The sequence below is a fragment of the Cheilinus undulatus genome, linkage group 3, assembly GCF_018320785.1.
Source record: "Cheilinus undulatus linkage group 3, ASM1832078v1, whole genome shotgun sequence".
Classification (NCBI taxonomy): Eukaryota; Metazoa; Chordata; class Actinopteri; order Labriformes; family Labridae; genus Cheilinus; species Cheilinus undulatus.
The window spans coordinates 34,689,822-34,714,161 of record NC_054867.1 but is presented as its reverse complement, the minus strand read 5'-3'; the positions used below and the strand labels follow the sequence as shown (position 1 = coordinate 34,714,161).

General features: G+C 39.2%; 1 protein-coding gene across 6 annotated transcripts in view; it reads left to right on the top strand.

Moving 5' to 3' along the window:
- kaznb (kazrin, periplakin interacting protein b) overlaps nucleotides 1-24,340 on the top strand; it is a 205,780-nt gene that overhangs the window by 175,365 nt on the left and 6,075 nt on the right. For 2 of the 6 annotated variants that reach the window (XM_041783801.1, XM_041783802.1), the window contains 6 exons: nucleotides 8,363-8,554; nucleotides 11,498-11,634; nucleotides 14,140-14,310; nucleotides 17,816-17,990; nucleotides 18,166-18,299; nucleotides 22,391-22,514. In XM_041783801.1, the coding sequence (XP_041639735.1) occupies nucleotides 8,363-8,554; nucleotides 11,498-11,634; nucleotides 14,140-14,310; nucleotides 17,816-17,990; nucleotides 18,166-18,299; nucleotides 22,391-22,514 (933 nt within the window). Of the gene's footprint in view, nucleotides 1-8,362; nucleotides 8,555-11,497; nucleotides 11,635-14,139; nucleotides 14,311-17,815; nucleotides 17,991-18,165; nucleotides 18,328-22,390; nucleotides 24,183-24,340 lie in introns of those variants that run through there. The other 4 variants (XR_005991717.1, XM_041783803.1, XM_041783804.1 and 1 more) reach the window with 4 other exon arrangements.

The following is a 24,340-nucleotide window of genomic DNA, read 5'->3' as shown; positions in this document are numbered from 1 at the left end:
TAACAATAATAATTACTCAAGTAGAAGTAAAAGTAGTGAGTAACTTCATTTTGTGCAACTTATTAAAACGTATTGCATTACAACATATTATTTAGGGGTAGTAATGTAAACTGCACATTGTCATAAATAAAGTGACATACTTAATACTCAAAGCAGCAGTCAAGTTATGTTTTTTAATCACAATTATGAGATGAAAATTTCAACATAATGAGAAAAAACTGACTTTTTCTCGCATTATAGTTATGTTATTTCTGCAAGATGGTTTTAATCTCTCATACATGAATTTGTACTTTGCATTTCTGACTTTTTAATCACATTATATTTATTTTATTGTGTTAGTGATTTTTGGCTCATTTTTGTAAAATCAATCTTATGAACTGTCCTCATTTCTGACTTTTGGCCCTTTTTTAATTTAATTTTTACTTTTTAGCTCCAATTTATGAATTTTTATCCTGATTTTCACTCAACAAATTCAGCAAGCCAAACTGAAACTTATTAAAACCAAAGACAACTTTGGCCCACTAGCCCCACATTATAACCATGTTAGGTATAATCACTGATATAAGAGATATGCCACACACGATTATAGTTTCACCTACGATGTAATGTGGCAGATTTGCATAGGTGGTTGGACAAGTGACATCATTTATCACTAACACAACTGTGTCTTTGCAGCCTGCGAGTTAAAACAGAGATTTGAACTTATATGTTAAGCTAACTAGCAGTGCAGTTGTTTAGCTTGTTTAACTTACTTACCATAACTTGGTTTCTTAGATTTGACGTGCTATTTTTGAAGCTTGAGATTTCCACCGTTTTAGTAGACACAGTAGGCAGCGCATTATGTGGCTGTTGTTCCTCGTCGTTTGAAAGGCAAAGAGTCTTGGTGTTGGATCAGGGATGAACATGCTCCTCTGAAGGAGACGCAGGTATTACATCTTCAGCCATTATCTCCAACTGTTGAAAGTTAAGGGGGAGGGGTCACTCCTCCATTTAGTCTGTGGTGCTGAGGATATTACCTCACACTGCTATGAGAGCTCAGCTGAGTGTAAAAAAATACTTAATGAAAATGAATTATAGGCAAGTAAAAGTAGTGACCAGTGTATTGCCCAATGTAACGGAGTAATTCACTCATTTTTTCACAAATGTAATGGAGTAGGAGTAAAAAGTGCTCTGCACAATAACTACTCTCAGAACTAGGATTTAAATAAAAAAAAAACTCAAATACATGTAATGGAGTAAATGTAACGCATTACTACCCACCTCTGGATATCTCCACTCTTTGCTCCATTCATCTCCTTCTCTACCCTGACCAGTCTCCCAGTCCCTGCTGTTAAAACCACCCCTACAGCATGATGCTGCCACCACCATGCTTCACTGTTGAGATGTGATTATGCAGGTAAAAAGCAGTGCCTGGTTTCCTCCTGACATAACGTTTAGAACTGATGCCAAATAGTTCAGTCTTGGAGACCAGAGAATCTCACAGCTTATTTAAAAGCCCAACTGTTGATGGAATAAATGCTGACAGAAAAATAATCAATACCTACAACATTTTCCAGTTTTTGACTTGGAAAACTGAAAAGAAAATGTTTCATAGCAAAACAAATGATTACCTGCAGCCCTAAAACTGTTCAACCCTTTGAACAGAGCAAACATCCAGACTGTCATCTTGACTATAGGCAGATGTTGAGGAGAATATCATAAAGTGATAAGCTGGACACTATCAAAAGTTTTTCCATAAATGGCAAACTAGGAGTATGTTTTATATTCACTAGATTTAAAGACTCAGAAAGCTTGGAATACTTTTTTACTGTGGTAAGCACTGCTGCATGTTCAGATATGGCAGAAACCTACTGAGTGAAGCTTTTCAACAGTCTGTTGGTCCATTTGCTGTAAAACTAGCTGACTGGAAAGTTTAGTAATGAAAACCTATCAAGATTGTGTCCAATTTGGTTGCACAGAGTCTCAAAGTGCTTTTAAATCTGAATAGTTTTACAACAAGAACGCTAACTCTAAATTTAACTTCTCATCCAAACATAATATCCCAGCACCACTCACTATAAGCATCTTTGATCATTCATGGATGTAAAAGGGTCCTCTGTAATCCTGCGTACGGTTCACAGGAGACTACTTCAGGTCTTTGACCACAAGTCCACAGATTTCCAGCCCTCATTTCACCTCTACAAGCCGGGAGCGCTGCCTCCGCTTTCTGTAGGATAACAGCTTCTACACATCCCTCTTTAGCTCTGTTTGTGTGCGCGTTAGTGACAGCTCTGCCATGTGAGGGGACAGGGAGTAATGGTGTGGTCCCGGCTGGCTTTGATGGACCCTCTAATGGGTGGCTTGGATGAGAAGTTAATTGAATGGGCGTCTGCTGAATACGAAGAAGAAGAAGAGTGGGCTCGTCTACTTCTGTGGGGAGGACTAATAGCTCGACTGCAGAAACCACTCAGGGGTCAGAGCTGAGACAGGCCACATGATAACAGTAGATAGACTTCAGAGTGTGCTTTTTATGACTGCTGTCGCTTTAGATTGCTTTTTAAACCCAATAGAATAGTACTGATGGTTTTTAATGCAGCATTTCTGCATCATTTCTAGGATATAAAACAGGTGAAATATTTAGGGAAGATCTCTGGAAGTTTCTAGTGTTACCTGTGAGAGAAAGTATGAGTCTATTGTGATGCTTTAGCTTTTTAATAGTAGCTGTCAGCTTGCGTTTATATAATTGGATGAGAGAAAGATGCTGGGAATTAATGCAAAATTGGATTTTGGAGAATTATGCCCCAATTTGTTTATGAATTATACACATTTCACTAAATCCACTGTAAATCCTCCTCCTGATACTATTCTCATTCAGTTTTTAATTGACTGAGAGTAGACTAAATATTACAAACAAGCCAATTTTCAATGTGTGATGAAATGTAAACTCCTGTAATATTTGTGTATCTGCATGAAAAAGGTCGAAATTGGCTCATTTGAAAATGATTGCAAGTAAGAAATTATCAGCTAAACACCTTCTGTGTTAAGTTTATAAGAAGAGATCAACCTTGACATCACAGTGAGAGTGGAGGGTAATTTAAACCGCCTGTTTAGAGTTGAAGATTAATCCAAACGTAACAAAGCTCATAGAAAAAAAAAAGCACACTTTCACTTTCTGTTGAGCGGCTTTTAAAGCAGCAGCCGGAGCTCCCTGCGACAAATATAGGAGAGCCTGTAGGTAAACAGATGAATAAGCGGATTTAGGCTGCAAGGAGGCCGTGAAAGATTGCTCTCTCTGGGAAACAAACTCTTTTTGTCACATGCAGCGCAGAGCTGCTCCCTGTGTTTCCATAGTCCTGAGTCGACAGAGACCGATGGACTGTCCCCTTCCTCCCTTATCGGAGCTGCTGCAGCCCCACAGCGTCTGGCTGCAGGCCTACAGAGACCTTCTCTCTCCTTCTCTATCTGAGCCCAGCCGCACACACAAACACACACATGCAGACTTTGGCGTATGCACACTTGCACTTCAATTTTACCAAGTTTTACCAAGAGTCTTATAGGGATCTGCATATATTTAGAGGCACGCTCTGCTTTTTAGTTGTTTTATCTTCGAAGGGATGCCAATGCTGACAGCTTGTCCACCTCTGGGATCCAGATGGAAATGTCCTAACATTTATGCAGACAGTCATCGTCCCCCAAGGACGAAGCCGTCTGATTTTGGTGATCCTGACTGTTACATGTTGTTGGAATAAGTTGATTTATTGTGTTAATCTGACTAAATCTGGACTTCTAACATACTTGTTGGCATGTGAGTCCAGCTGAAGTTGTTCTTAGTTGAGTTTCTTGAAGTCAGAGTTATACACTTTCATTAGGAGTTGGGATTTAATTTCCTCTTGCATGTACACCTTAATCAGCCCCAAACTTGCCTCGGCATTCAGATCATGCTTCACAGTCCCTCTGCCGGGCTTTGACCCAAAAATCAATGGGCATAAATGAGAAGAAAGAGTCAGGAAGAAAACCAGATAATGGTATCAACATGGAGAAAGCTAGAGCAAGAACCAACCACTTCTGGATTGAAGAAAAGACACAAAAAGAGTTTAGCCTATTGAAGTACAGGGACTGAAGGAGAATAATAAATTGATTTAATACGCTTGATAACTTCTTTGATTGTTTTGTATGTGAATTAATTAGTCATCTGGAAGAAGGTCCAATATTTACTAGTTGAAAGGGGACATATTAGGTGGTGCCATGTTAGAGCAGGTAGGAAGAAAAAAAACAGGCAAAAACTAGCTCAACTAAGAAAAATATGGCAGAAATCGAATATAATTGATGAATAATCGACTCAAAGTGTAAAACAACAAAGATGGACACCAGGGGGAGAGTTAACAAGAAGAAAAACGACCAAGTTCCATGTGCCTGCGCAGAGAGAGAGCAACGCCGCTGGAGGTTACACCAGTTAAATCACTGCCTGTTAAAGTACCAAACTATATCTTTTAAACATTAGACAAAATTATATTGAAACTCGTTTGGCAAAATAAAAGAGCAAAAATTAAATACAATATTCTTCATTTGTCTAAAGAAAAGGGAGAGTTGAATCTACCCAAAATAAAAAATTCCTACTGGGCAGCTCAACTCAGAGCTGTTGTTATGTGGATAACTAATGATACAGAGTCTATATGGGTTGGAATAGAAAAAACATCCTGTCTGAAGATACCTCTGGAAACTCTTCCATTCTTAAATGAAAAAACACAAAAGGAAGTGAAGATTACCAGTGAATGCATCAGGGAAATAAAGAAAGTTTGGTCGATAGTGAAATTGCGACTGTCAAACTCCATATGTAGAATAACTAAAATAGCAGTAAATCCAGATTTCATACCCTCTGCTATAAATGCACGATACAACAAGTGGGTAGAAAAAGGATTAATATATATTGCACAGGTATTGACAGGACAAACCATGAAGTCATTTGAAGAGCTCAAAAGGGAATTTAATCTACAAACACAAGATTTTTACTGTTTGCAACTAAGAAATTATCTTCAGAAACATGAAGAATGGTCTAACATCATTAAAACACCATCTAAACTAGAAGAAGTGTTTATGGTGTTTATAGAAACAGAGACAAAGCAAGGTGTTATTTCAAAGATTTATAGAGCACTACAAAATGAATCTCAGGACAACAACTTGAGGGTCAAAGAGAAATGGGAATTGGAAGCAAATGTTATCATAATGGATGAACAGTGGGAGGACTCTTTTAAAGAGGGATATAAACTAACAAATAGTTCAGTGTGGAGGGAGTTTGACTGGAAAGTAAAAATGCATTTTTTTAGCACTCCATTCATTACTTCAAGATACAGCAATACATCTGAGCTGTGCTGGAGAGGTTGTGGACAGGTCGAGATTTTAAACACATATTTTGGGATCGTCCCAAAAATCATAGGCTTTTGGAGAACATTCAAAATGAAATCAGACAAATTCTGGGCATTAACGTTACAATGGATCCTTCACTTTTCATACTTGGAATAGCCTTTAACCGGGACTGATTTAAGAATTATAGGATGGGACTCATGTTAAAAAACTAAAACAAAGTGTAATGTCATGTAAAGATGGATGGACTGCCAAGTGTATGTATGAAAGCATCTCCTGAATGTTGTATATTCATATAAATGTTAAATAAAAAGAAAGTTCCAAAATAAAGGAAGGGGACATATTGCTACCTACCGTAGCAGAGTCGGACATGCTCCATCAATAATAAATTTTCATGAAGTGCTTGTATACTTGTACAAGGACAGTAGTCCAATTAAATAACCTAATTAAGTTAAAACCATAGCTCCACTTAACTGGTCATGAAAGCACACTTTAGCTCCTGCTACCTAGTGTCTCTTGCTCCATTAGCAGATTTTCATTTATGTGCAGAGAAATGTCTGGTCAACCAATGTTCTAAACTTCTACGTTTTTAAATCAAAATTCTTCATTTTTCTTTGATTGAGTCTTTTACCAGCAGAACTAATACAATAACATAGCTGTCATAATACTTTAAAGCAAGGGTTCTCAAACTTTTCAGCCCGTGACCCCCAAAATAAAGGTTCCTGAGACCAGGGACCCCTGCTGTACCTGAAGGTGGTTGAACACAGCCATGCACAATCAAGAATAGTTGTGTGCAGATAAGGCTGTCCATAAGGGGGGTAAAAGGGGAGGTTTCTGGGACCCAGCCAAACTGGGGGCCCATATAGGTCAGCAAAACCATGGTCCATTGTGAAGTTAAGCTGTGAAAACAATATTTTATATTTGATCTGAATAAAACCACTCTCATCAAAGAAACAAATATCTTTATTTATTCATATATGTAGTAAATAGCCTTCTTTAAATGAACATAATTAACATTAGAACATAATTAAAATGGGTTAAAAATAGCTAAAATTGGTTAATAATGGCAAAAATGGTGGGAATGGTGATGAAGTTGGATTTTTAAAGAACATAAATGTGTTAAAAGTGCCAAAAATGGGATAAAATTGGCAAAAATGGGGACAAAAAGTGGAATAAGGGGATAAAAAGTGACTGAAATGGCTTTTAAGTGCAAAAAATTGGTGGAGATTAGGTGGACTGGGATGAAAAAAATGATATAAACTGGAAAACTGGTTAACTGAGGTTAAAATGGACAAAAGAAGTGTAAAAAATGACTGATAGAAGCGACAATAGGCAGAAACTGGCAAGAATTGGTTTAGAAGTGGCAAAAACAGGCAGAGAAAAGTGATGGAAAGGGCTTAAATTGACAAAAATGAATTTTAAGTAGAAAAATGTGCTAAAATTGGCTAAATTGGTGTTAAAAGGGGATAAAAAGGATTCACACTTGGTGAAACTGGCGTAAAGTGGCAGCAGAGCAATTTAAAAACTACCCTTAGTTTTTTTAAGGCATCTGGTGACCCTCTCTCAATGTCTCGCGACCCCAAAGGGGGTCCCGACCCCAAGGTTGAGAACCACTGCTTTAAAGAACTGGTGCAGAACTTTTAGGCCTATTTGGGTCAAAAATTGAGGCTGAAGTTAGGCATGTAATGATAAGCAAGCCCTCCTGAGGGCACTGTTGTGTGGGAAGGAGGATTGAAACAACCCAGGTAACGTCTGGATGTCCGGCCCAAACACTGTCAGTGGTCTGCAAGGGTATCACCAGGGTAAAAAGGCCCAGACAATACACTGTAAATATGAGCATGAGGAATGAACGAGTTTCTCAGCTTTTTTTCAGTTTGGGGGCTGAACTTGTTACTTTATGTTTAATTGCAATAACATGCCTCTAACTAAAAATGTCAGGTTGGCAGAAAATTGTTCCAGTAGAAAAATATAATTCAGTCGGCTCAACCAAAGTAGTTGCGCCATTTATTTAAATTGAGCCCCCAGAAAATGCTGGCTCAACTTAAATCTTTGTGTTTGCCTTGGATTGCCTATCTTTTCCAACATTTTTCCACAAATCCAAAACCCAACACATAAAGAGATGGAAAAGGAAATACCTAAAAACCTGCTTTATGAATTTGATAAATGTATAATAATAGAATAGATTAATCCTTTATTCATTTACATGGTTAATTACTATCTTGCATGTGTCTGAGTTCTGCATGAACTGAAGGAAGCCTCATATATTCTCAGTTTAGCTGAGTGTTTCCAGGGCCTGTTTGTGTTATTTGTCTCCATTCTTATGGAAAGTGTGCATCCTTCTGTCACAGACGTTCTGCCCTAAAGTGTGTGATATAAATCATCATGACAAATTGCTCCTCAGATGCTGGAATGGATTTACTTCAGTGGACTAAAATATAGCTGATGAGAGACATTTTATTATCCATTTTTCTTTTCCGTCCCCTCACTTGGTTTAGTGTCCCCTCACCTCCTCGACATTAGTTCTGTTCCTCTTTGTTCGTTTGGTGCCCCCAAAGGTGGGAGTTATTTCAAATCAGAGCACTAGGGCTGGCTCAAGAGTCTCGTTGATTTTTTATAAAGTTTTATCAGTGTCTTTTGCAGCATTTGTCTGAATCTTCTTAAACACCTTTGGCTGAAGGGAGGTTATAATCTTCAGACTTCTTGGTCTGTTGATTGAAGTCTTTATTTTGATGTGTTGCATTTCCACATTATTTTCCTTAATTGACTTGTTGTAGGTCCCTTTTTTACCCAGGGGACTTTCAAAAATACCAGATATTTTAACATCATTTTTCTCGTTTCATAGAGTCATCCCTTAATCTACTTTTGTTTTTCCATCTCCATAACTATCACTAACTATCACTCCTCTATTTTCACATTCCCCACCCCTCAGTGTTACACTCTCAGGCTTCTTATTCCTCTGCTGCATACTCTAAATTCCCAATCTCCCTGTCTCTCTCTCTCTCTCTCTCTGTTTCTCCCTCAGTGTTGCTGCGTGAGGAGGTGGCCCAGCTTCAGGAGGAGGTCCACCTGCTCAGGCAGATGAAGGACATGCTGAGCAAGGACCTCGAGGAGTCACAAGGCGGCTGCTCTGCAAACCTGCTCTCAGCCACCGAGCTCCGTGTGCAGCTGGGGGACAAAGAGCAGGAGCTGGACCGTGCCAAAGAGGCCTTACAAGGTCAGGAACCACCACCGGGAGTATTTTAGACCCGCCTAATCCACCAGAGTCCATTCTTTCCAACAATTTGAAGATAGAGCAAATACAGCTGTGGGAGCTTTCACATGAAAGTTTCACACACTGGAGATAAATAAAGAGAAAGAATATTTTCCCTGCATGAAATCCACTTCATCTTGTCAAAGTGAACAATAAGCCAATACCAACAAGTTAAAAGATCTTTCTCTGATTTGTTTTCACTTGCATTTAAGGGGGCTTATTTGTTGTGGGAAACTTAAAACTGTCAACTCACCAAGCTGATTTTCCCAACAGTTAGAAACCCTAAAATGAATATTATACAAGGTGATTGTTCAATATTTGCCCAAATGAGAGTTTTTGAGCTTATTTTGTACCAAACATCAAATCAGACCTCTTCCTGAAACTCTTAAGCAGGAAAAAAGCAGAGAATAAAAGTAAGTTTTGAGGGACTATGTTTACACTTTTAAATCCTGTTTTATGTCCAGGTTTTAGACAAATTGGAAATGGATTGCAACAGAAAGAAAAATAACATATCTTTACCACAAGAATGTGTAAATTTTTCCAATTTTTTAATAACTGCATCAAATCTTCAGTGTTAGGCTGCCAGTCATTTTATTTGTCCTGCACCTATGAGAGGGGTCTGACTGTAGATTGCAGATCCCAGACATCCCCCAGGTAAAACCACTACTGTGAGACGTTACATCTGACAGAAGCCACGCAGTTTATGGGTACAATGCATCAGAAGTATTTTTTTATTCAACTTTTATACATAAACATAGTCTGGCAGTAACATTTATGAAATGATCGCATTGCTGACATTTGCCTACAGACCAAGCAACAATTCAAAAATTAAACAGAAAAGGTCCAATCTCTAATCTGGGATTGAATTATGTATAAACCCATTTTACAAGTTACACAAACAGTGGCCCGGTTTAGCTCAGTAAGCTTTAGCTCGGGCTAACATAGCTTTGCTAGCAAAATTGTTAATGTTTATATGGAGGACAATGTAACTTCATAGCTTAAGCTAAAGCTAACAGCCAAAGTGGGCACATAAGTACTTTTGAAATGGGTCTAGCTTTAGCAACAAAGCCTAATCCAATGGGTTTTTTAAAGATTTATTTTGGCCTTTTCTTGCCTTTATTCTGATAGAGTAGGACTGTGGATAGAGTTGGAAACAGGAGAGAGAGAGGGGAGAGACGTTCAGTAAAGGGCCACAGGCCAGATTAGCTCAAAGCTTAATAAGCTTTATTAGATGCTAGATAGATTTAGCTATGTTGGCTACATTAGTGTAGCTTCATTAGCTTTAGCCTCAGCTACGTTAGCTGCATTGAAATGTTTTCATGGAGGATGAGCTTTTTCTCCAAGCAAACTGTTTACTCTGCTTTGTTATTCTATTGAGGTTTTATTATTGAATGTTTCGTAATTATGTTTTGCAGGTCAGGTTTTTGACTTTTAACTTTTGGTATCCTAACCCTTACCTTTACCTTAACTGGAATTTTGATCTGATTTTATTTTGAAAGTTTTAGCATGTATTTCTGTCCTGACAGAGGCAGCATGTCACAGTAGTGGTCCACAAGAGAGGATGTTTGATGATAGCTGCAGTCTGCAGCCAGACTCTTTGTGGATACAACGTATCATCAGACATCATTTTTAAACATTGAAACAGCAGTCGCTTTTAGGCGAAAATAAAGATCAGATCTGTGCATCCGTCTTCTAAGCCATGTTCCTGTGTCACCACCCTTAAATCTTTAATGTAAGCAGTTGTGGAGATTTCTATTTATCAGGAGTCAACTTTACTTTCTCTGAGCAAAGAAAAAAACAGCTTTTCCTTTGAGATATAACCCAGTTGTACCAAGTTTTGTCAATCATGTGCCTGACATCTGAAATATGTGCAAACAGTAGTGCATATTTCTCTGTGGGAAACCTGGTATTTGAGTGATTAAATCTTATCGTTGTGGGTAGTAACTGTATATATGGATCACTTTCGACATCATTCCTAACTGGGTGTTGGCCCCGAGGAGCAGTCAAGTAGACTCCAGGTTCACCTCGTTTTAATTAACATCCATCAATCATGGCACAGAAGCTTAAAACTGAAATGTTAACGTGGTATCGAGGTAGCCTGGAATGTGGTGCATATTATGAAATTTTGGATTGTTTTCATGTCTTGTAGTAAAACAAATCCAGACATTATGAAACCAAACAATCCCCAGCTGAGGGAGATGAGTTTAAACAAAGTCAGAGTTACATTAAAGATAACAGCTTAAAAAAAGAAGCAGAAAGCAAGGAGGTATTTCAGTTTAGTAAAACACACCTGCTTTGCACGGTCGTGTCCTCTGAGAGTCACAGGTGCTAAACTGAAAACTTGCAAACCGTGTTGTGTAACTGCTGCTGAACAGGTTTGAATGTGGAGAGTAAAATATGAACGTTGACAGCAGGAATGCTTCCTGAGTGAGGAAAATACAGGTTACTGTCCCGCCTCTCTGGTTGAACACAGACTCTCAGGAGAGCTCTGTTATTATTTTTTGCCTGCAAAGAGTCAAACCAGTTACATCACCATTGTTCCCTGGGTTTGAGAGTTAAAATAAATCAGATCCAAACGGCCTTCAGGGTGAGCAAACAGAGCCTCTAAATGTCAGACCAAACAGTTACACGTTTGAATGAATAAGTGCCACCTAGGCAATTATCTTTTGAGAATATTACATCATTTTCTTAAAAAAAAAAAAAAAAAAAAAAAAAGAACACACCATCTGCAGCATCTCATTAGCAGAAGGTACAGTGACACCTAGTGGTTCCCTGCTGCAAATGCAAAGCCTCGTCCATGGTATAATGGCAGTCAGGCCTTACTGATCTTTTGGGGTAAAAATTCCACTTGTTTTTATAAATGTATGCACTTTTTTGTGTGTGACTGAATTTGTCTGTATATTGCAGCTATGAAAGCAGACCGTAAGCGTCTAAAAGTGGAGAAAGCTGACCTGGTGAGTCAGATGCAGCAGCTGTACACGACACTGGAGAGCAGAGAGGAGCAGCTGCGAGAGTTCATACGTAACTACGATCAACACAGAAAGGTAACACTGAGCCAGCTTATGTATCCCTTTTCAATGCAGATATACTTGAAGTGAACTGACTTGATGTTTTTTGCACATACAGAACAGTTCAGTTACATTAAATATTTCTGTGCATTGTTCCTATAGTCAGCTCTCTTTATTAGGTATACCTGTCCAACTGCTCATTAATGCTTATATCTGATCAGCTGAACATATGGAGGCAACCAGCATTTAGGCAGAATCAAAAGAATCTGCTGAGGTTCAAACCAAGCATCAGAATAAGGAAGAAAAGTGATTTGGGTGAATCAAATGTGCTGTGGTTGTTGGTATTTTTTATGTTTTTACACCATATTCTGACCCTACCTCTCCAGTGTCACAGCAGATAGAGACTCATCCTTCCAGGCAGTGTTTTCCAATCTTCTATCGTCCAGTTTTGGTTAGCTGTGTGAATTGTAGCCTCAGTTTCCTGTTCTTAGCTGGCAGGAGCAGCACCCAGTGTGGTCTGCTGCTGTCTTTCTGCCACAGCCGCCGACAGCCTTCATCTCCTCTGATCCCTGCCATCAGCAAGGCATTTTCACACAGAGAACTGGATATTTTCTTTTTTTTTTTTTTTTTAGACCATTCTCGGTAGATCCTAGAGATGGTTGTGTTTGAAAATCCCAGTAGATCATCAGTTCTCAAAACACTGAGACCAGCCTGTCAGTCATCAACAACCATTCCATGTTTAAAGTCACCTAAATCCCCTTTCTTCCCTGTTCAGTTTCAACTTCAGCAGATTGTCTTGACCATGTCTACTTGCCTAATTACATTGTTTGCTGCTGTGTAATTAGCTGATTAGATATTTACATTACTGAGCAGTTGAACAGGTATACTTAATGAAGTGATCAGTGAATGTAGAGTATATATACACTTAAAATTAAGTATGTTTTCTTGTTGTAGGAACTTTGTACATCTATTTTTAGGAAGACTATGCCATGCTGTTCTTTCAATAATTTTCCACAATAAAATGTGGTATGTTATGTTCTAACACATAAAACTAACTATGAGAAATCCCAGTCATTCTGTGATCATAGTATTTAATAAATGATTTATAACACTTTAATGAACCTTTAAGTGAGTATGCTTAGGGTTCTTCATGACTGTTCTTGTTGGGACACCTAGTTGAAGAAGTATGTTTAAGCAGGCAGTATTGGGTGCCAGTTTGGGCTGAGCAGGCGCCTATAGAGGTATATAGTCGTCAATACACTGGTTGAGGGTCGATTCCTGGTCCTGGCGCTGTTTGGTGCATGTCCTCCCTGATTCTTCCTCTGGTCCTGTCTCTCTTCAGCTACAGTACTGTTTAATAAAATTTTCAAATGGAAATATGGGGGAAGTTTTGTTATTGCAACTACAACTACATTAATTGGTAATAGAAATATGAATTGCAATTGCAAGTGCAATTACACTGTAATGTGTATGTGTAATGTGTATGAATCCATTAAACATGCTTTTGCTGCCTATCAATGATACACATGTGATTAATGTGGATAAATATCATTTTCAGTCAGGAGACTGCTATAGGAGACCCCATATCCTGGGGAGCTGGTCTCTTTAAATCTTTTTAAAAGTAGACTGAAGGCACTGGAAGGTGATGTTTCAGGTTGTACATGTTTTTGTCTACTGATTTGATTGGGAATTGGCTAGGAATTTGTAACTGCTAGGTTTCTTGTCTGTAACTCTGTTAAATGTGCTGCAGCCTATCTTAGCCGAGACACTTGTAAATGAGATTTAAATAGCTGTATTTGCCTCACAGCAGGAGGTTTCCTGGTTCGATTCCTGGTCTGGGTCTTTCTGTGTGGAGTTTTCATGTTTGCATGTATTCTGGCTTCCTCCCACCACCAAAGACATGCCCGTTGGATGTCCTTGCTCTCTACATGAAATCATTAAAAATTCAATTTGAAACTATTTAATCAATATATAGAAGCTTAAATGAGACTATTGTGCAGTGGCGAGGACATGTTAAAGATGGATTAATTTAAATTAATGGGATATTTAACAGTATTAACATATAAAACAGTAAGCAAATAAGAGGATTTGCTTTTTATATGAATGAAAGTGTGTCCATAATCATTCTAAACAATCTTATTTGCAGATACAGTGAGTGTTTGTGTCACAGTGTTGTTGTACATGAATATTTAAGGTGCTTTCCTTTAAATTTAAGGGACATATATTTTTAATGTTTATGTCATTTGAATAAAAGAAAAGATGATCTGCTTATACAGGATCATACCTTTCTAAACTCTCAAATACTGGCAGACGTTACTGCCTAAAATATTCAGTATCTGTCAGGGAATATGTGAATATTTGGAGCCTTTTCCATCCATTACTCAAAGTATTGGCCTGATAGTACCATCATGACAGAACTTTTCTAAAAATGGAGGTTTTAAAATACAGCACAGAATGTACCTGTGCTTAAATGTGGAGCTATTGATCCTTCAAAGTGAGTCAGACAGAGATTAAGTATGCCATTGTGCGTGTGTTGTTCAGGAGAGTGAGGACGCGGTGAAAGCTCTGGCGAAAGAGAAGGACATGCTGGAGAGGGAGAAGTGGGACCTGAGGAGGCAGACCAAAGAAGCCACGGAGCAGGCCAACATCCTCCGCTCTCAGATGGACATGAAGGAGAACCGGGTCAAAGAGCTGGAGGCTGAGCTCACCATGGTGAGTCACAACTTTAGTGAACGATTACACAATCCTGTCATCTTAGTATTTGGTTTGTATGACATGAATGTAAACCAGGTGTGGGTTTGCAATCCTGTCTCTGCGTCCGTATCAGTGCAAACACATGGGATAAGCCGCTTTGCTGTGTATCCTCATTCCTTCCATCTCTCACAGTATTAAGTCTTTCTCCAGGCTGAGGAAGAATTCATGCCTGTTTGTCTCTGTTGCGTTTGTCGCTCCCTTGGAGGTACAGTTGTCAGTCTGTGTGTCATTAATCTCTCTCCTCCCTCGGCAAGTCACAACCGCCCACAGATCGTCACATAGAGCTGCATCACAGATCACATTTGTTGGTACATCAATGCCAGAGCTGCAGCGCTGTCAGCAGCCGAGACAAAAAATATCTACTAGCTTCTTTTCTTTTTAAATCCAGGAGATGTCTGATGTCCACAGAAGGCCCTTTTTGGAGCCTCAACATGCTGACATCCTGTGTGAAACACTGAATATTCAATGTTTAGCACCGGGGATAGGGAATTTTTTGATTGTGTTTACAAATCTAGGCTGTTGGCTAGCATCAAAGCACAACTCTGCTCTTATTTAATTTTCTGTTTTCAACAATCCCATGAAAGGCAAAAAATCAATCAAGGGTTAATCCTTCTCATTATTCTTTACTAATTCTCCGTCATGGCCCTCAGCCTCGAGCCATTTCATCCAAAGGATATCAAATTTTTGTAAGCACATTAAATTTTGACAGCTTTTTCAATAAGGAAAATAAATTTCCTCCCTGTAGTTCTGAGAAAATCTTCAGAATGAACAGTAAAAAGCTTCTCTCTAAAGCTTGTGGCAGATTAGTACACATGTGGTGCCAGAGTGAGTATTTTCACAAACAGAGCTGTGTTGAAAGTGTAATAAGTCCGACTAAAAGGACTATGGATAAAAGTCAGCCAACTTAAATTGCCCGTAGTCTCTTTACCTTTTACCACCTGTAGCAGTTTCACTCATTTGTACCCCAAAAAAATAACTAGAACCTAGAAACCTCCATGGTGCGTATTGCAAGCTTAGCCAAAGATTTATACTGTGCATACTTTTCTATTTTCTACATTTACCCATTTGAAATCCATGGTTTTGTGTGCAGATATCTACAAAAACATGTTTTCTTGCATGCTTTTAACAAGGGCGCAACCAGAGATGATGTGATTTGTTCAATGTAACACCATCAAACAATATTTTTTCCTTCGTAAGAAATTATCTTTGACCTTTGCATTGCTTACACGGCAAAACTGTGCACTTTAATCAAATGAACTAGAGAAACCGCTAATGAAGAAGATACTCTTTATTAATCCCTGAGGGGAAAATTCAATTTATGCTGTTGTTGAGACATGCTCCCCATACATAGGCTTAATTACACTCCACAAACAAGATCCTATTGACACGCACTAATAAAGAAATGTCAGAAGGAGGGGTCTGCACATGAACGAGCACTCTGAACAGTGCCAAGTGAAGGAAACTTTTCAGGCTAAGAGCCCAAGAACTGGCAACCTTATCATTCTCAACCAGTGTCTTTAAAGACTGAGCTTGGGTGCAGATGGCCCAGGTCACGCTCCATAGAAGGCAGCGGTTGTCCTCCAAGTAGGCATTGTGGCATTTTTCTCACTCTCTCCTTGATTTTCTGCACTGTCCTCTGCCCTAGCAAATAAAGGCAAAGATCCTAAAGTTCAATCTTTAAAAAGGGGCTAAGCTCCAGCATCAGAGTGGCTCCATGATGTGTTTTTATCGGGCTTTCAGTAAGAATGGAGTCCATGGTGTGGCTGATTCACAGTAAGTATCTATTCACAGTTTCATTTTTATATCAGATTTGTGCATATAGGGAATTTCTTTTATCCTATAATAAGTCATAAATAAATAAATAAATAATAATAATAATAATAATAAATAAACCCATAGACTGTAAAAAGAACTGGACAAAGCCTGTGTGCCATCAGCAGTTTGATTACAATAGGCAGACTCAAACAGCTTTTGTAGCCAATACACAGCGGCTTTCATATTGACATTGCTGTCTCAACCGAACTTTGGATCAACCTAACAGCTCGCCCACTAACCTGACTTCCTGTAAAATAGCCAGCTAGCATTCTGGTTGACAGAACTGTAACTTCTGCCTTTCGAGCTATCTGACAATCAAATGAGATGCGCCAATCAGTGCGCAGTGAGGTTTTTCCTAAATATAATTGAAAGCGATTGTGGTTCAAAAAAACTCCCCATACAGTGAGAGCACATGAAGACATTAGGTAATGAGACACATTTTGTTTTTTGAACCAGGCTGTGAACCAGTTTATTTCTAGTGTAAAAAACAGCATTTTAATGTGTGTTGTGTACGTAACTTTCAATATTTCTGTAGCCAGCCTCAGGTGAAAACCTGCCGTATTGCAATTTCTTTGCACTTCTTCATTGGCTTCATTTTTCAAGACCGGAGGTTGTCGCTTGTATAAACCACATCAGTATAATAAAACTGTTACATGTTTATAGAACTGACAAAAAATCCCTCCTGTTTTGATGGTTATACCTCAGTAAAGTTTACCTCTTGATCGCTTTTATTTTACAGAAACTTTTGCAAAAACTAACCACACTACAGAGTACTATAACACATTATAATACGTTGTTTGTCAAGGAAATACCCGTAGTATGGCTTGCTAGATGAGTTGGCCATACATCTTATTACAGACACATTTTAAACCTCTAAATGGGCCAATGTCCAAATATGGTTTCTCAATTTTTCTCCAAACTTTCTATAACTGCTAGAAACTCTACACAAGCCCTACTATTCACTTTTTGATGTGTGAGTTTTATCAACTTACCATGGTTAGTTAGGATGTTAGGGTAATTTGTTTGTGACCAAAAGAGACGTAAAACTATGGGCCACTGCTGATTGGTCAGATGGTGTGGTGTCTGACTGACTGACCTCCACTGATTGGCTGAGTTATGGGGAGGCCTCAAAGGAAGTCTACTGAAGTGACTATGTGTTGTTCTTGTCCTGTAAAGAGTTAAAACTATGACAGTAAAATTGAAAAATAACACAAATGAAAAACTAATAAATGTCAGATCAAATTAAAACTTCCTATCACTCTACAGTCAGCATCTTCATTGACATCATTCATAAGACAATTAAAGAGGTCATTATTGTAACGGTAATGTATAACAGATCTTAGATCTGACTGACTGGTTTCATGTCAAGTACTTGTATACTTCTATGTTATTGCTCTTTTTTAAGCTAACCTGCATTGCTGCCTAGATGAACTCTTGTTATATCAGGGGGAGGTATCTTGATAAGCCCTTTTGGCTTCTAACCTTCCCTGCATGATGCTTTCTTTAGTTATCTTGTACTTGTTCTTATCTGTTTTATGATGTGCAAATGAATAAACTAAACTAAACTAAAAGATGAAATGTATTCATTTGTCTGTATCAGTCTTTCAAACATTCAGCTCATGCTCTATTGTTACTCATTGTTTTGTAGGCGAAGCAGTCTCTGGCCACACTGACTAAAGATGTACCGAAGCGCCACTCTCTCGCCATGCCTACAGAGCCCGTGGTGAACGGCAGTCAGGAGTGGGTGATGCAGGCCGACCTTCCACTAACCGCCGCCATCCGTCAGAGCCAACAAACCCTGTACCACACTACAGACAGACAGGGTAAGCTCTCTGCTTGGCCTTCAGCTTTCATGCTGCTTGGTGCTGCCATTACTGACTCAACATACTAACAAAAGGGTTTCCTCAAGGTTTTTCGTACTAACTGGTGGAATTTATCAACATGTGTGACTATATGTGTGTGTGTTGTATTGTGTGTGCGTGTGTGGCACATAAACAGCCGTGGTAAGGATCAGCCCCAGCCACTCCCGACAACCCTCTGTCATCTCAGACGCCTCAGCCGCTGATGGAGACCGTTCATCCACGCCAAGCGACATCAACTCACCTCGTCACCGGACCCACTCCCTCTGCAATGTAAGAGCTGCCTGGCCCCCTCAACCAAGTAATCACACCTCCACACTTCTCTATGAGTGCATCCTTCCTCTTTGACTTCTCCTGTCTGTGCCCGTCCGTCTGTTCTGTCCACCTGTGTGGTGCCAGCCTGCTTGCGTGGTGGTGGTGGTGGTTTTACTTTGCAGAGAACTCAAAGCAATGTTGTGTCCTTTAATGTTTGTGTTTGCTTTTATACTGAGAGTTAGATGAGGGGATTGTCTTCACCCTCATAGCTGTCTGCTACTTTAAAAGTTACAGCTAGCAGCCAGTTAGCTTAGCATAGCATCAAAGCTATGACTGTGTCATCACTGTGCACTACATAGGGCACTATGTAGTTTTAAAATTGTTTTTTTATTGTATGTGTTTGTTATTGAGTGTAATTCATAGTCCACTACTACAATAAACTCCTTGAAGCAACGAGGGATGTACACAGTTAGCCAGCTAAATAGGTAAATTTGTGTATCAAATTAGCCAGTGTAAGATTTACATGTCTGCTAAACCAATTGCCTATTTTTATTTTAATAATAATAATAATAATAATATCTTGAATTTATATAGCGCCTTTCAAGAAACCCAAGGACGCTTTACAGGAACACATAGACATGGACAAACTATGTGAGGGGTAGGATGAGTGTAAGGGGTGGTTTAATGAAGACTGTTGGCTGTGGTGAACAGGTGGTGCTTGAGACATTTTTTGAAAATGTCCAGAGATGGAGCACTACGAATGTCTGCAGGAAGAGTGTTCCAGAGGGTGGGAGCTGCAGCACTGAAGGCTCTGTCTCCATAGGTTCGGAGTTTGGTTTTGGGCATGGAAAGTAGGCCGGTGTCTGAAGATCGAAGGTTGCGGGATGGTGTGTATGGATGGAGGAGATCAGAAAGGTACTGGGGAGCCAGAGCATGGAAAGATTTGTATGTGAGGAGGAGGACTTTGTAGTTGATACGGGACTTGATAGGGAGCCAGTGGAGGTGGATGAGGGTCGGAGTGATGTGTTGCCAGGGTCTAGTGCGGGTGAGAACTCTAGCTGCAGAGTTTTGGACATACTGAAGCCTGTCCAGGGTTTTGCTGGGAACTCCAGACAGGACTCCATTACAGTAGTCCAGGCGGGAGGTTATGAAAGCATGAATGAGTGTTTCAGCCACAGAATCAGGGAGTGATGGTCGGAGTCTGGAGATGTTCTTGAGATGATAGAAGGCAGATTTGATGACAGACTTTATGTGGGACTGGAAGGAGAGGGTGGAGTCCAGGATGACGCCCAGGTTTCGGACCTCGGAGGATGGACAGATGGAGGTCCCGTCCACATCGAGCATGAGATCTCCAACCTTCTGCAGCAACGCTTTGGGGGCCACAACCATGAGCTCTGTTTTATTGAGTTGAGTTTGAGTTGGTTAGAGGTCATCCAGGCTTTGATGTCGTGGAGGCAGTTTACCAGGGAGTGGGGAGGGAGCTGAGTGGATGGTTTGGTGCTGAGATAGAGTTGGATGTCATCTGCATAAGAGTGAAAGCTGAGACCGTGTTTGCGAATAATCTGTCCAAGGGGAAGCATGTAGATGGTGAAAAGGAGAGGTCCAAGAACAGAGCCTTGAGGCACGCCCTGGTTAACTGGGGCGGGGGATGAGTGAGAGGTGCCGATGGTAACAAACTGTTTTCTTTGTGAGAGATATGAGTGAAACCAGGAGAGAGCTGTATCAGTATTTTAAAACACAGGCCTGAAATCTTGGTCAAATGCTCTTTTTAAAAATCCTGTACTGACACCTCCTGCCTCAAGTAGGTGCTGTATCTTCAGTAAATAGCCACTTCCTTCCTGTCAGAGCTTTCCCTGGCACTTCACTGGAGGAACGTAGCGGTTAGCATTTCATAGAAACAGCATGAAAGGCAATTTTCTGTTCTATAAAATGGAAATAAAGTTGTCTATAGGCTGTTTAGGCTTATACTCAACCAAAGTGATGGGTAACCACATTAAGCAAAGAGGAACAAAGGCTGGTGGAGCTAGTTGCTAACTTTAGCTACACTCAACTCAGCATACTGGGCTCAAATACCAGCATACATAATGACCCTGTGATGAATTTGACTGTTATCTAAGCATTTTTCCTTTCAAGACTAGTAAGTTAAACCCTATTTAAATTGACATTTATCAGAATAGGGAAATAGGGAACATCATTAAAAGCAACAGCTGTACTCTTTTTGTTTTCTAATGATAATGTTTGTAGCTGTTTGAGTTGAAACCAGTTATTTAGGTTTGAAAGTGAAACGCTGGGTCACTTGGGAGTCCACCAGCCAAATTGATTCTGAAATATGTCCAACAACTAGAGAGCGTTTCAGATGGATGCTTTGGAAAGGGTGATTCATTTGTTAGGTTCATTTGAAGGAGCCCTTGAAGTGACATGCTTGTAACATAATTAGCTTTCAAATGCGTCCTCCAGAGGATGCAGCCCTGAATTGGGACATGACTACTGTAAACAAGTGAAGACGGCTTGTCTTGGTTTTTTAAAAGCTAACAATCAGTTTGGCAGCACGCTAAAGTTTATTGATCTGCAGGTTGGATCTCGTTGATGATTATACAATTTTAACAGGCGACATCACATTTAGCAAGCTGAAGCCAACCAGTGGGGTAGTGCAGTGTTTTTAGTTTATAGAGTGCAAGCATTTTTTTAGGCTCTACACCAACTTTTAAATCTCCACATCATTCCGTTTCTAGGTGAAATTTTTTTTTCCTAGGATGGCGAAAGCATGGCCCACCACACTCTGCTCTTATCTATTAGCTAGTACTCGTTTATATTGCTTTTTTTGTCTGAATTGTTAAGAAAATTGGGGTAATCCAATCAGAGGCAGAGTAGGGTGGGTCATACTTTGTGGTTCTCTCAGATATCTAGCAATGCAAACTGAGCAGACAGCTATACTTTCTATTCCTCTTCCTGATTTCATGATTATACATACTTGAAGTCATGCAGCAGCCAATGTGCAAATAAAAAAGTCCTATTTTAAGATGAAGTAGATATGCAGGAGCAGCCTATAATGATGGTTGTCAACTGGTTTAGCCGCCAAATCCTTAATGAGAGATAAACCAAATTCCCTAAGTTTATTTTATCCAATCAGATTTACTTTATGAAAAAGGGGCAGTCCCGTACTCTAACCAGTTAAAATATGACTGAACAAAGAAAGAAAATGGAAAAACAAACAGATGTGCTTCACAGATGTTTTTCTACATGATTTTGCCTATATACTAGGGCTGTCAAAGGATTAACATTTTTAATTCCAGTCAATCTCAGGATTTCTGTTGTCGATTGCGACTCTATCCCATTTTAAAGTAACTTTTTTTTCTGTAACCAAAACTGTTTTTTCGTCATTTTGAATTTTTCTACTCTTGACCTAAGAATAACTGACTTCCTGTTTGGATATAAACCTAGATTGAAGACTTTATAATGAACTTAACCACAGAAAAAAAAGATCTTTTTATGGATTGTAAAGGAAATAAAAGGTGCAAATGACTTGACTCATCCACTGAGCTGTCTGTGGGTTTTTGACATAAAATGGGGCATTAAGGGGCAGTGGTGGCCCTAATTATCATCTCTGTTGCTGCAGGGGGACGCTAACATGGTTTAACCAAAGTGTGCTAAAAGGCCCAACAAAGTGTGAGATTAAAAAAAGATTAGTGCATTTGTTGTGGACGTAGAGTTGCGATTAATGTGATTAATTTTGACAGCACTACTATGAACACATTGGTGACACATTGAAAATGGATCTATGACGTGCTTTTGCCAGGCATAAATTAAGAGTAACTCAACTCAAACCATGACCCCAGTCTAGTCAAATAAAACCTGCCCAGCTGAAGAAGTGTTTTAATAGATTTTTGATACCTTTGGACAGAACTAGGTTTGCTGTTTCCTCTGTTTCCAATTTTGTACAAAGCTAAAGCTAAGCCACCTAGCTGCTAGGACCTTTGTGTGTAAAGATATGAGAGTACCAATCTTTCATCTTGCTCTCAGTATGAAAGCGAAAATGACCCTTTCCCAATCCCATCTTGAGCCTTATGAGAGTAACAGCCGATGTTTTTTTCTTTTTTAAATCTCCTCAGTCCATGGAGGATCTGGAGGACCAGAAGCGTAAGAAGAAGAAGGAGAAGATGACTCTGGGATCTCTGTCTCGGGTGTTCGCTCGGGGCAAGCAGCGCAAATCACTGGACCCCGGCCTGTTTGATGGTACAGCCACACCTGATTATTACATAGAGGAGGATGCCGACTGGTGATGCTGAGCGTGTGAGCGTGTGCGTGTGTTGATGAATGGGTTTCCACCTGGCTTTAATGTGTGTACAGAGTGTTGAAATGCAGGATTGTGTGGAAAGGGGGTGGGTTAAAAGAAAAGCCTGAAAGAGACTGCTATCCCCATAAATGTACAGTATATTCCCCTAAAATTGTATGTTTGTAAATTAGATATATATTTATAGCTGTACATGTACGCATATGTATATATGTTTACATGCATATAAATATATACATGGGGGTATTATTATTATTATTATTATTATTATGTGTAGACATGTTTATGCTGTATTATCTTCCAAATGTTGAACTGTTTTATGTTTTTTATAACTGGAGACTTGAAGGACTGCTGTTCATATGTAAATAGGAGTTATTGTGAAACTAGTGTTTTTACTGTAAATGTCATTTGGCTTTTGTTACTTTGCAGTTGCTTTTATCATGCTTTACAACATTGATTCTTAAGTCTTTTTTTGTACTCCCAATCTAAATGGCCCATTTATTATTATGACATAGGAGGTGTTACCTGATTGGCTTGAAAACAAGTGATTTTACTCAACCAACAGTAGGTTGTTTGACAGGATTAGCTTATGTAAGCATCATGATGTGAGCAGCAGGGAGTTTTTTGTGACTAATTTATGTTAAAGTCATATCCTCATTAATGACCTAGCAACAAGGGTGTTAGTATGATGAAAATGTAATTGCACTGACCTGAAAGCAACAAAAAGCTACATATTTAGCATCATCCCTTGCTGCAGAAACCATGTGCAAGTGCCAAAAGTTGAACACTCTAAAAGGAACCTGCGTGTCATTCTGTCACTGTTAGCATTAGCCTCGTAACATTGTTTATGTCTGACTCATTTCTTACTGAGAGCTATCTAACATGTGCCAATCTGTGACGAAGGAATGTGCATTCAACATGTGCATGATCCCTCTGTGTTGCTTCAATTAGTATCCATTCATTGCCGATCAGATTAATTGATTAATCTCCATGTTGCTCCTCTGTTCCTTCTCCCCTTTTTACCGAGTGATCTCTCCCTGCATTATGAATGCACGGTCCCTTTTTATTTTGATTTTTTTCTTACTTTTTGTTTGTTCTGTGTAGATTTCCTCCTCATTTCTTGCAAACGTGGCTCTAATAATTCTATGTTAAATGCTTTGTAATTTAGGAATTGTTCCATAAAAGATTAAATCTATTGAAGTATTTTATTTAAAAAAGAGAGAAAAAAGAGTAAACTTCAATATTTATCTGCTGCAGCTGTTGCAGTCAGATGCTGAGGAGGTTTTAGCATTTTCAAAAAAAATGAATTATAATTGAAATGAAAGCTTATTTTAAAAAATAAAACTAGTAACTGAAGACATCCTATGTGTTAGTTTTCTGTTCCATGAGTAATCTTGTTCTTGTGTCCCAGTCTAACGTGTCTCTCCCTCTCCTCCTGCCATTTTCTAATGGCAACTCTCTCCTGCCAGTGAGTAACTCCTCCTCATCTGTGATTACCAGCTGTCTGTTTCTGATCTCGGGGGATTATTCATATCACTCAGGTCCATTGGATTTAAAAAAAAAAACAAGTCTGTGTCCTTTTTTTTTTTTTTTTTGAGGAGCGATTTCCAAAGAGAAGGCGGACTTTTGCATGCAACGTTTTTGTCAGCATGTGAGGACGAATCAGGTAAACACGCAGAGTTCATCCTGGATTTGTCAGTTCAGTATGAATCAGTGTTTGCCTGTTGTGGAGGTAAAAGGTTAATGGGCAGGAGCATGATGTTTTATG